This window comes from Arachis hypogaea, chromosome 18, assembly GCF_003086295.3.
Source record: "Arachis hypogaea cultivar Tifrunner chromosome 18, arahy.Tifrunner.gnm2.J5K5, whole genome shotgun sequence".
Lineage (NCBI taxonomy): Eukaryota > Viridiplantae > Streptophyta > Magnoliopsida > Fabales > Fabaceae > Arachis > Arachis hypogaea.
This window is the reverse complement of record NC_092053.1, coordinates 22334908-22348601: the sequence shown is the minus strand read 5'-3', so window position 1 is coordinate 22348601 and position 13694 is coordinate 22334908. Positions and strand designations below refer to the sequence as shown.

General features: G+C 27.3%; 1 protein-coding gene across 1 annotated transcript; it reads right to left on the bottom strand.

Annotated features, from left to right (window-relative positions):
* Nucleotides 1–9565: 9565 nt before the first annotated feature.
* LOC112772318 (3',5'-bisphosphate nucleotidase AHL) lies at nt 9566–13070 on the bottom strand. The gene is made up of 3 exons (XM_025817245.3): nt 12544–13070; nt 10809–11499; nt 9566–10154 (listed from the first exon to the last, which is right to left on the bottom strand). Exons 1-3 carry the CDS (start codon nt 12695–12697, stop codon nt 9851–9853), a joined length of 1149 nt encoding a protein of 382 aa, XP_025673030.1. The 5' UTR covers nt 12698–13070; the 3' UTR covers nt 9566–9850.
* Nucleotides 13071–13694: the final 624 nt, after the last annotated feature.

Sequence of the window (13694 nt, the reverse complement as noted above, 5' to 3'; positions counted from 1 at the left end):
ACATATTTTATATAGGTACATATTAGCATATTTATACTATAGTAGTTATGATATTTTAAAAAATATTATTAAAAAAATATTCTCAACATATAAAAATAATGCGACTTTAATTTAAAAATATTTATATAGTCATTGTAAATACCATAATATAGGTATATTAGAGTCTACATTTTATATAATTATTTAATATTATGAATTTTATACTTGTATTTAGTTACATATTATTACATTAGTATAAATAACTTTTTTTTATTGATTGTGTGGATTATTATCTAAAAAATAATATAATTAAATTATTGTATAAAATAATTTATACTGTTAATACATAAAAATTAACCTCAATTAGAAGAATACAAAATTAAGTTAACATAACAATATATAATTTTACATTTAATTCTACACTTAATTAAGTTAACATGAGTTAGAGGGTAGACACTAGACAGACAATTTTTATATTGACAATTGACATCATATCAAACTTTCTCGAATTACTATTTTATCTTTTCCATAATTGACAAATTAAAGCCACTTAAAGAAATGACATTTCACCAAAATCAGAATCGTTATCCACAAACACTGTGAGTACTTGCAACAAATCCAACGATAGTTATACTTGCAATGACATCACTATATAAATCTATTCACCTAATTAGTTGTATTATTTGTTTAATCCTTCAATCATTTGCTGCTGCCTAGTCACTATAATATATTTAGCACTAAGGTTAGGGTGCACGTACGATCCGAAGGTATAAACTAAATTTTTTGGTAAAGTAGCTTTTAATCTTTTTCTCTCTAACATCTAGCAAATTAAACATTTGGTTTTAATTTTATTCATAATATTTAAAAAAAATTATAATTTTATATATTTTTTTATAAATTTTAATTTTTATCTTTTATAGATACTAATATTCCATGTTCTTAATGAATCGATGTATATTTCATTCATTTACTGGAGATCAAGTTCAACCAAAACTGGATGATGAGTTATATAAAAAAGGAGATTATTCAAACAATAACAGTATACCAATATTCTAGAATACTTGAAAAAAATTTATATTTAATTAATTAATTAAGTTGATTTTTACTTTTTAGTCATAATGAGATCAGAAATTTTTGGTACATAGCCATATGAAAGATTTTCTTTGTTAGTCAGTGATACCGAATTTAGTTCCAAACACTAGTGTAGTCATTTCATAAACTAATGGAAGACGAATATTGTTAATATCTCATATCCCACTATAACTTTGTTCACAGATATATTCCCACTATAAGTTATCGATAAATATACAAATACCAATATTCTTGTTATTAATCACTTCTATATTTCTTTAAATAAAAAAGCCACAAAGAATTTTTTGTGCAATTACTATATGGTTATATAGAGTTTTGTGCATGTTGAATTCTCTAATTTGAAATCTGGAATCTAGATTAGATTATTATTCTTGTGACTATATTTCTGCATTAAAGATATTATCCCAATGCAAACTATAAAGTAAGCAATGCTTAGATTACTAATAATGTGCTTAGTTAGGAAAGCTCATTCTTATGTTGATAAATTGGTTAATCATATGGTCATGCATCACCTTTAATTTGGAGTAGTCTCTGTTTAATTTTTCATTGATTAATTCCATGAGTATTATATTTTTGGACAGAATAAAATGCGTTTATTTTTGTGAACATGATAAGATAGAATAATAAAAATAAGATACAAAAAATATAAATATAAAAAATAGTGTTTTTATATTTTGTTTAGTAATAATTAATTAGGATAAATTATAAAAATTTAATATATTTATTTTTTTATAAAAAAATAAAAAGAATAATATAATAATAAAAATTATAATTATGAAAGTTTGATAAAAAATAATGAAAGAAAAATAAAATAAGTTATGTCTCTTATTAAAATCTTCGTATCTTTCTTCTCAAAAAGGATATAAAATACACTAATACATTATTTCTAGACACAATATTTTTATTATATCTTATTTGTCAAATATAATTTTATGTTTTTGTGTCCTTAATTCAGTGTTCCGTGCCTATAAAAAAAATTTAGCCTTTAAATTGTTTTGGACTGTGTCTTTGCCTCAGGCATCTTCCATAAAAAGAAAAAAAAAAAATTTCTATCCAACACTCTCTAAATAAAAAGTAAATTATCCTTTATAACATATCTTATTATTATTAGATGAAATACATTGGTTTATCATGAGTAAATTATTAATTTAACTTAAATTTTATTAATCTAATCAATTAACTATGGTATAACCTTTTTTTACATATTATAAAAATTGTTAGAGAAGTTTTATTTTTATTTTTTGTTTCAAAAAGAAAGCAAGAGAGAAAATTTTAAAAATTTTGAAAATCTTAAATTTTTGGTGCCTTTTGAATTATTTATTTATTTTTTTGTCTTTTGAGATTTTTTATTTTGTGATTGAAATTGATTAATAAATGTATAATTTGAAAAAAAAAATAAAAATAAAAACTTTTTTAATCACTTATAATTTGCAAAAAATTTACATCATGATTAATTGATTATATTAACAAAACTTAAATTAGATTAAAAATTAAAGTTAACCATAATAAGTCAATTCATTTTATTTTATTTAATAATAGAAAAATATATCATATGAGATAATTTACCTTTTAATTTAGAAAAAATTAGATAAAATTCACTAAAAAAAACACTTCTCATAGTTCTGTAAAAAATTTATACCGAAAATAACCAACTTGATGACCAAAATAAGGAATTAATTAAGATATTTCTTTAAATGTTTGATATTTATAAACTTGTAGTAGTGTATTTTTTCTAATTAAATAGTTATTATTAAATGAAAATTGAATCATATTGATTTTTTTATATAGCTCTTTTATTTAATTTTATTTTAAGATATTTCTTCAAAATCTCTCTTTACACCCCAAATTATAGAAGTACCTCATCATGGATCATACTATATTTCTCGAAATGTGTTCATTTATTTATGAAAATTTACATGAAATAATTTATAAATCAATTAATATCATTTAACTCCTTTTTTATATTAAATTTTTACTCCCATTATTTATTTGGAGGGTTTAGGATAGTCAACGACAACGATCGTCAAAATATGCATGTTAAAAGATGGTTGGTGTCGAGAGGTGAAGTTGTGATGGCATTAAAAATAATATTAGAAAAAAAAAGAAAAAAAAAGAAATAATTCTGTAAATATAATGAATTTTATTTTCAAATAAATATTTACTGAAATTGGCTAAACATTAAAAAAATATAGTTTTCTTGTTAAACTCTATTTATTTCAAAGCGCGCGTTTACTTATTAGTTATTAGAACAAATCTAAATTAATGAAACTTTGACATAATGGTGTGTATATTGTATAATTAAACTAGACAATTTTTTTTTTTATTGAAGCACCATCGATCGTTTTCTCAATACCATTTTTGTCATCTTCTTCAAGATTTCTCTACTCCATCTAAGGCATGTTGGGGAAAAAAAAAAATACATGACAGACAGAGAGAGTATAACATAATGCACAAGCCAACATTATAGACCCACGTTGATCCACTAATTTGGGAGTTGGGACTATAAATGAGCACCGTTTTTTTGGTTTGTTATATGTTAAGACAAATATTGGACCATATATACATCATAATTATTCACATTTTCATTTTGATGATAAAGAAAAAAAAAAGTAATGGTAAACAAAAAGATAAGAATTGAAATAAAAAAAATGAACCGAAATAAAAAATAAAAATAAAAAAAATATATTAAAATTAGATATAAAGAGAATTATTTTATTTTTTTATTTAATTTTTTGATGTAATAAAAAAGAGACTCGCTCAATTTAATTTATCCACATTATAGTTTAGAAATTAAATAAAATAGAATTACTTAGTCTTTTATCTAATTTTTTGATGTAATAAAAGAAAAACTTACTTAATTTTACTTGTTCATACTATAACTTTATTACGAAACTAAAAAATATTTTGACACTTTTCTAATTTCGCTATTATAACTATAATAGTTTAAAAAATATTTATAATTTCATATAAAATTAAAATAAAAACTCTAAATTTATTAATATAAAATTTAATTTACTAACTAAATAAATAAAATTAAAATATATAAAATTAAATTAAATATTTTAATATTTAAAAATATAAATTAATTATTATTAAATAAATAATATTTAAATTCTTCATGTTATGAATATTATTTAAAACAGGTATCATTTGATTTAAAGATTTCCCAAGCTTTAATTTGATAATGATTATATCATAGCCATAAACATGTAGGTTGTCTATAGGTTTGGCCTCACTTTTGCAAGAAGCATTGCAACGTGCAATAATTGCCATAATGGGATCGTATGGTCCCATACATTAATTTATTAATTATGCACTTCATTTCGCTAGTGACTAGCTACACATGTTACGACAAAGGCTCACATCTACTACTAATATATGCTACTATTATTATTTTAATTATTTTTTGTTATTTAAAAAAAATTAAGCTAGATGTATTACTAATTATTCTACTACGGTTAGATATATGTCCGAATATTATATGAATGGGAAAAAAAAATGCTTTTTTAGTACTAGACTCTTATCTCATTTTTTTTTTATATATAATCTTTATTTAGTCAAATCAAATTTGTCAAATTTCTGGTGATAATATATAAGATCTAGATACCCGTGGTTTTGTTAGATGAAAAAAAAAAGTGTTAAAATGTATTTTTGAACTTTTAATTTTGAATGCTTAAAAATATATTTATAGATCACCTACTAAAATGGCTTTTATATCAATAGTAATTAAGAATCAAATTAATTTTAAGATTTCTGCTAACCATATCAATTCCCTAAAAAGTAGGTATTTGTTAATAAGAACATATAAAAGTAATTTTTTTTTTACAAAAATGATGAAAGTTTAAAATTTTCAATAATATTAAAGATACAAGCAGTATTCATTATTTTCTATATAGAATTATTTTATTTTTTTAACAAAGTGTATATATGTTCTAAGAAGAAATTAAAACCCTTCTTATAAATTACTTATTATTCCTTAACAATTATGTGCGAACCATATTTTTATTTTAATAAAGAGAGAATAGAAAAATGGTTTGTTGTTATTGTTTCCTTGTCACATTTTCCTTTTGTACTACATATATTGGAGATAGTACTCAACCAAGTGTTATTACTACATTGATACAGGTGCATGTTGAAGGAATCTTGCTACTTCACCAAGAATAATCAAAACCACTCTTTATCGCTTTTAAAAATTCCTTCCAATTGCTTTGGCCTTTCTTAGATTCAGCATTAATTCCGCCATAGACGAAGCTTTGTTTCCACAGCTTCATGTTGAATCAATATTAGCAGCGAATCGTATTTATATTAATTAATTTATTCAAGCCTATGTCGGAACTCAAATCCAGCTATCTATATATTATGCCAATGACCAAAAGAAACGTGACAACTAACATGCATGTAATAATACGTATTCTGTTTTCTTTTTTTTTTTTCAAAAAAATTAAAAATATTGCTAGTTGAACATATATAAAAATGGTATTACAAGCAAGGTTGAGTTGTGGTGTGCACTGAATTAGAAGTGCATCGAAAATTGTATTTGAAGTTATTCTATGTAAACATATCATATGCAATATGGTATATGTATTTCTAGTATACTTGTGGGTTGGAAACACTAGGCTTAATTAATTGCTAGCTATATAATACATTAAATTCAGCCGACGGGTAAATATCATTTTCTAATTACTCCTATTGGGTTTTTATATCTTCACTATTAATTTAGTTAGATTTTCTTGTAATAGTTCATTATTATACGTCATTGTTTGTTTCAAACACATTTGGCTTCTGAAATACTCTGTTTCTTTAAATATATGTTGAGATTTGAGAAAATAATACATATTTTTTATATGAGATGCGCTTAAATGATATTTTTTCTTTTTTATTTATAAAATATATACTATTTTTATAAGATTAAAATAATTTGCACTTTAGTTTATTCGATCAAAATATATCCTTTTAATAATCACTATAATTATTATATATAAATTTCTGATAATTATTAAATTAATTTAAATAATAATAATATATTTATTATTATTGTAATATATTTTATTTATCCTTAATATTTTATCATTCGTCCTGAAATATATAAAAGTTTTTAAATTAACTATTTTTGTAACAAGTTCGACAATTTTATATTATGTGATAAAATATTATATAAATAAATTCATTACATTAATAAATATATATTTTATATTATTATTTGAATCAGCCAAATAATTATCACTAATTTACATGCATATATAATCATAATGATTATGAAGGATATTTTGATCAAATGGATTGAAATATATGTTATTTTAATCTTAAAAAATAAATATTTATAAAAAAAGATATAAAAGTGTCATTTAAAATTTTCACAGAAGAATCGTTATTTTCTTTTATATATCTAACTCTAGGATAAATTACAGATTTATCTAAATAATAACTATGTTAAGTATATATTAAAAATAAATTATTAAATCAATCACTTATATAAAAAATACATATTAAAATATAAAATACACATTAAAAATGAGTTAATATTATATATGTATTTATATTTCATATACAAATACTTAATGACTTATTGTTGTGTATGGTGTTCATAATATTTTTGCTAAATAATATGATGAACTAGAGAACTGGAATTAGAAGGAATAGTTAGTTACTATTATTTATGCTGAGTCAGCATTTGGCACCGATAGTTAGTTTTCCGTTATAATCACTGTTTGATGCTATATATAGCATAACTGCAATAACTAATTCAACCCCTAACATTTCATTTTCTCGGCAACAAACTCTATGTAAAACTTCCAAATTAAAAATCACATTATTAAAGTGAGGGCGAAAATATCCACTATCAAAGTTATGATTATTATTTCTACAATAGTGTTTAGTGCCTCATTACAAAATACAATAATATTGAATGTATTGTTCTTAAATTCCAAAAGAGATCCATATATGTTTTTTTAAAATATAAATAGCAACTGAGTTGAATTTCATCAAACTTCAGAAAAAACAAGTGTAACTGACCCTTAATTTATGAGTAATACTACATGTACACTAAAATCAGCTATTAAAATTGATTATCAGTATAAAATATATGTTGGAATATAAATATACATTAAAAATAAATTAAATCATACATGTATTTTATACACAAATACATTGATAACTGATTTTAGTGATTAATTTTAGTGTACAAATGGTATTTTTGTTAATTTATATATTAATTAATGTTGTCTTTGCTATCAACTGAAGAGTTGACTTGTCAAAATATAGAATTAATAAAATAATAGAACTCCGTGATTAGTTTGAATAAAAATATCTCATAATTTGAGTACATAATATACCGTACCGACTCATCCATTTTGAAATATAAGATAAAGACAAGAATGGACACGATAAATGAATAGGGTGATTTTTGACTGCATGGCACAATGATAATAAAGATGACAAGGATCCAAGTGTGTGGAATTTGGAATGGTTAATGGAAGCAGAACGATTAGTCAAAATCAAAGGGGGAATTGAAGGTAAGGAGGATAAGAGTGTAAAACGTGCATGCATGATAACTCGTAGAGTCATAGACCATAGCTATATTTTATTAAAGCGACCCTATGTATATATTATTATTATTATAATATATGCCTAAGCCAAAATAATAAATGGAGATATATATGAGTGTTGATTGGATGAGAATAATGTGGCCAAACCTATTGACTTGTGTTTCATACACACTCCAAATTTGAATGATTTGAAGTTTCTCATGCCTAAACCTTTTCCATAAACAATCCATTAGCTAGCTAATTAAGTAGACTTTTTTATTTTCCTCACCCTATGAGATTGAATCTATGTGGGACTTTGTCATCATGCTATTTAGTGAACTAGCACCACAAACATTAAAACAACCCCATTTTTTCTTGAGGTATGTGAACGTCCGAAAAATTCTTCAAAATGGAAATAATCAATTTCGTGGATTGCTTGTTTATTTATTAGGGTAGGAATCTTTGGCCATATTATGATATTCATAAATTAGGTTTGGTTGGATATGTATCCACTTGATGATTTGATGAAGCTTTTCGGCCTAAATTTTAGTCAGTGGCAAACAATGACTGCAATCCCTAGTTTAATTTTATTAATTTAAAATTTCAAATAATAATTTATAGTCTCCCTAAATTTGGTGTTCTTACACCCAAAAAACAGCTACCATATATTGTTTATTTCAAAAGATTTAACTTTTAAGGCATATCTCATTGTATTTGATCAATACTTCAAGTTGTTAGTCAATAAAGTAATGTTTAATTAAAAGCGGACGAGAAAATCAGTAAGAGATTCTGCATAATCATGCATTTTAATTTTATCAAAGTCTAAATTATTAACCAATAATGCTTGGTTAGTTTAAATTATTCAGAATATTTAGAATACTAAGTTTAAGTCTTGAAAATAGAATATTTAGAATTGAGAAAATTTTACTCCTTATAGTACACTGAAGTGATAGTAAAGTTGAGTGAATTTTAATCTTGTATTAGCTTACTATATATATATATATATATATGTATATTTCTTAAGATATAATTCTTCAAAACTTTTTGTTTTTCTTTCTAGAATATCATGGCTGTAGCTATTTTTTTTTTGTTGCAGTTATTCTCTTTTTTAAGAACCAACTAGTCACATAATGCTTTATAATTTCTATAGTGACATTGATAAAGAAAAAGATTTTATCACTTTCAAAATTGATAATGCCATTCATCTTTTTTGTATGATTTTTTTTTGTTTTTTATAAAACTTTTTTGGTTTCTCACGGTATCTCCCAACCCGGCAGGCTAAGGACTAATCCGCCGTGGTACTGAGCTCCATTTAAGGGTTTACTGCTGACCAATGGTTGCTGCATGCACAAGGCAGGATTCAAACCTCCAATACTTGCTTAAGCGGACTAGTGAGTTAACTATTAGGACAATCTAACTTGGTTTGGTTTTTTATAAAACTTTTTATTAAATATAATTTGGAAATAACATACAGTAAAGGAGTATGGCAAAATCACTCATGAAAAGAACTCTCCATTAATTTTATTTTTGGTCTTGAACTCTCCATTAAGTTGCTTTTGTCTTTTTTTTTCCCCAATTGTTTTTGGACGTTCTTTTGTTTATTTATTTATTTTGGGCATAGGACGTTCATTTATTTGTTTGTTTTTCAACTTTGGGCGCAGCACTAATAAACCAAGATTGTTTTGGGCCTTGGCCTGTTTCAATACCAAACAAAATTAGTTTTTTGGGCCTTTGTAATGTTAATTAAAATAATAAAAAAACTTGAAAAAGAAAGGGATGGCATTTGTGGCAATATGGCATTATGGCAATGGTTGGCTTCTTATGATAGAGTCTCCACTATCCATCATTGAAAAAATAAAACTAAAAAGTACCATAGAGCTATTTTATAGCCATATAGGCATGTCCTTTTGACAGATCTTCACAATCCAGTTTGAAATTCATTTTACAACTACTACTGAATAAATATTTCATTTTAGTAAACAACACTAGTTATTATTGAATTTGTCCAAACATATCTTGTTCAAATAAATTCTCATTAGAAATATTATCTCCATCTCCTTTCACTATTTGATACCAAAATTCCCCTAAAGGTAATATTGCTTCCCACAATGTCATATGTATCCTTCCACTATCAGTTTATTTACTACAAAAAGATAGTAAGTAATTCCCTGAATTACACATAATTTTGGAGAAAAATGAGAGATAATGTACCCTTTTGGCTCTACCAAAATTTTTGCAAGAGAAAGAGAGAAGCCTCACAGATTTGAGGAGTCCCAACTGGCATAAACAGCAGCAATCAATTTCTCATGCAACGTGATGCCGGAGCAAGCGATTATGCCTCGGTCAAGGCATTCTAAGTACATTCCCTTCGAGAAGTCTAAAGGACGTCCCCCGGCATCCGTTACCACACCACCGGCCTCTTCCACAATCACAACACCAGCAGCATGATCCCATATCTTCTCCTTATACCCGGATCTTGCGAACTTCATGAATATCTCGGCGTCTCCCCGTGCTATTGCTGCATATTTGACCATGCTGTGGACACGCAACGGCTGTTTTCTGCACCAGGTTTTGAAAGAAGAAAATGAGACATTCCTAAATATATACGTCATAGCATTGCTTCAATTAGTATGGGGAATTTCGTAACTAAAGAAACACTTCCAAATCTAACGGAGGATTCAAAAGTCCCAGCATCCAACAGTATTTTTTCTACAAAGTTTTATATTGACGATACGTCAAAATTAAATTCAAAGTTTGAACGAACATTAAATAACAAGTACAAGTGTAAAGGGACTACACATATATAATCACTAACAAGAATACAGACTACATAACAACAATTCAACGAAATTATTAACTCAATATATACACTAAATTACTCGAATCATTAACTTAAATATCAAATTGTTCGTGAACTCTTTACCCTGAATTCTGATTAACTATCAAGAATTAAAAACTTTTCCGGCTCAAATAATTAATCTTCTTTCTAATAATATTCTACAATAGTTAGTTGCTAACTAATTAATCCTAGCATTTTCTACTTCTAATGGCTTCTAACCTGCCTAATTTCAAAACCTTTAAACACCATCCCTGTGTGCTAATGGATTCTCCATTAGTGTTTAAAAGGAGATATTTCCGGTCAATAAGGAGTCAGTGAAATAGGCTAAAGTGTTGGATATTTGATAGAAATAGACATAGTAGAAAAGTTTGTACCTAAGTCCCACGCTATGAGCAAGTCCAGCGGTGAAGGAATGGTTCGAGTTGGCCCTTTCCACTGGTTCACAAAGAGTTGCCAATGCCGGATCATCAACGGATGAAACGCGAATAAGTTGAGCGTAATTTGGCCACTCTAGTACCTTATCTCTGGAAATTAATGGTTGCAACCATGCCTCACCACTGCCTTTCCTTGCATACAAGATACAACCTTTTTCGGATGCGTCACAAACCGGTGAAGATGATTCCGACATGGTTTCATGATGATGCTGGTGATTATAATTGAGCGATTCTGCCTTCAGCGGATAATTAGGACACCCAAGAACCCCAAGAAGAGCATTTCCATCTTCAATTAATGCCAGAGCAACGGCATACTGATCCCCGCGTACAAATCCTAATGTGCCATCAACAGGGTCAAGTATCCAATGTCTTCCTCTAAGTCCTCCAGTTGAGTTGCAGCGCCTAATGGCCTCAAGAACTTCTGAATTCCCAAGAGTTGACTCTGGACTTTGAAGACCATAGTTGGATGCTAAGGCCAAGGACTCGTTGACAGTGTTCACCACAGCTGCCAGCAGATTTGCTGAATCATCCTTCGATATAGTTTGTATATCTTCTTCGGCGACAATGGAAACATTTTCAACCCCAAAAGTTGCTGAAAGTAACCAACTGACGGTTGCTTGTACACTAAAATCTTCTCATGCAGGGATATCAAATGAAATACACAGTTAGTTAAATTTGATCAATATTTGCACCAAAAACAACTTCTCAGCATCAAATATAAAAGTATGACACTAGGAAGAAAATGGTTGAACTTCAGATTGATTTCAGTGTAAAGTATAATAACCCTCAACCAGGTTCCTGCTTCTTTCTATTGTATCAGATTGATTATTTTAGTGCTGAAGGACTTAAAAAAAAGGGAATTTGATAATTTGATTTGAGTGCAATTGTGTGAAATATAACAGTGTGCAAGCGACCGATAAAATTTGGCCATTAACACAATAACCCTTTTAGAAGTTCACAACTTGCAACAACTGACTGGTTCAGTTGACACTCAAGGCATATATACAAAATAAAAATGCAAAACCCCCTAGACATTGATCAAGCTGATTTCATATTTGATGAGCTAAGAAGAAACAAAGTATTGAGATTTCAAATTTCCCTGCACTGTAAAAATATGATTTCCATCATCTAGAAAATGAGCATTATGAAAGAAACAAACTCTACCAGAAAAAGGACATGTCGCCATTTCAAGTGAGTAACAAAGTCATATCCTTTGTCATAGACTCATACCTTGTTCTAGAGCAGAGATTCAACCACTAACTTTGAAATATACACATGTATGTAAGTTTAGAAAATGCGAATTTGGCTACTTCAAAGTACAGAGATGATTTACCATACGCTGATTCTAGTGTTTACAACTTACAAAATACTAAACAGCTGAGTTTCTCATCAATGACTGAGATTGAACCAAAATTGCCACTGCACTTTATTTACTATTCTAACACTTTAGAAGAGTCAAAGTTTTATTCTTGCGACACAAATTGTGAAACTACACACATAGCGTTGATAACATAAACAATGTCATACAACCTCTAAACCGTTGATATTATACCAAGATTTGCAAATCCTATATTAAATTTGGAGCTGCATTATCTACTTTAACATTTCGAAAATCCCATCTAGCAATTACAAAATTCACAAAAAAGGGGGGGGATTGTAATCTCCATGGAAATACCTGCAACAGTTACAGGGGAATCATCATCCTTGGAGAGAACGTGGTCACTGTCGTTAGAAAAGAGTTTCTCTTGCACCCTCCTGCATAGGGCGCATGCCACGTGGACCACTCTGACGGCCACCTCCAATTCCTTGGCGTAGCGGTCATTCTCCATTGAAAGCCGCAAACTTTTGAGAAACCCACCTTCAGAATCAGGTGAAACTCATTGGGAACGAAGTTTCCGAGCAAATGAGAAGGAAGGAAGTGAAAACGAGAAAATGGGGTTCGTGAAACATAATAAAGAGAGCAATGTTATGTCATGCAATTCAAGAAGTGAAGAATTGTTCGTGAGAAGCGTGAGTGAAGAGGAAAAGGTTCAGAGATGAATGGATTCAATGGCGGAAGAGAAGAGAAGGAAAGGAACATCGGCATTGGTCTCCAATTCCATCACGGTCCTCCACTTTTTCTCCCATTCTTGGCGATGAGAGCTCCTCCACTGCCACATGAATCTGCCACGTCATTTTCACAATTTCACTTTTTCTTCATTTATTTATTTTATCTCTTTGCCAATTTTTTTTAAACAAAAGTCTAGACGGGTTTGGCAACAACAGGATAATTTTTTTTTAGAAATTAAATTAATAAACGAGTTTAGTATATAAATACAGATATATAACTTTTAATTTGTTAAATTAAAACTAATGTGTTAATTATATAAATAATAATTTTTAAATATATAAATACGGATATAATTATTTGATCAATAAAAAATGATAACATGATACTTATGAATATATGATGGTTGAATTTAATATTTGTTGTTTACTTTTAATAATCTATTTTTAAAAAATATTAATCCATATATCACACTCTGTTTTATTAATATTTTTAGCTCTTCTGAATTAATATAATAATTTTTGTGACTAATATTACACCTAATTTTAGGATTTTTATTATAAAATTAAAAAAAAAACTTATTTTTTCTAAAAAATTATCTCAACTTTAAAAGAGCATGAAGGATCATTTGGGATTTCACATTTTCATTTCACCTTTACCTTTCTAACTTTATTCACTCTCATCCTCTCTTCTGCTGTTAAAGTTATTTCTTTAGGCATTGTTAAAGTTTTTAGTCTTTCTAGTTGATTCAAGTAATTCTGTTGTTCTATTTTCTTTTT

Coding starts and splice junctions, on each gene's coding strand:
- LOC112772318 (XM_025817245.3), bottom strand. CDS start 12,697: ATGGAGAATGACCGCTACGCCAAGGAATTGGAGGTGGCCGTCAGAGTG. Junction 11,500..12,543: donor TTCCCCTGTAACTGTTGCAG/GTATTTCCATGG, acceptor CTGCATGAGAAG/ATTTTAGTGTACAAGCAACC. Junction 10,155..10,808: donor GCTCATAGCGTGGGACTTAG/GTACAAACTTTT, acceptor AACCTGGTGCAG/AAAACAGCCGTTGCGTGTCC.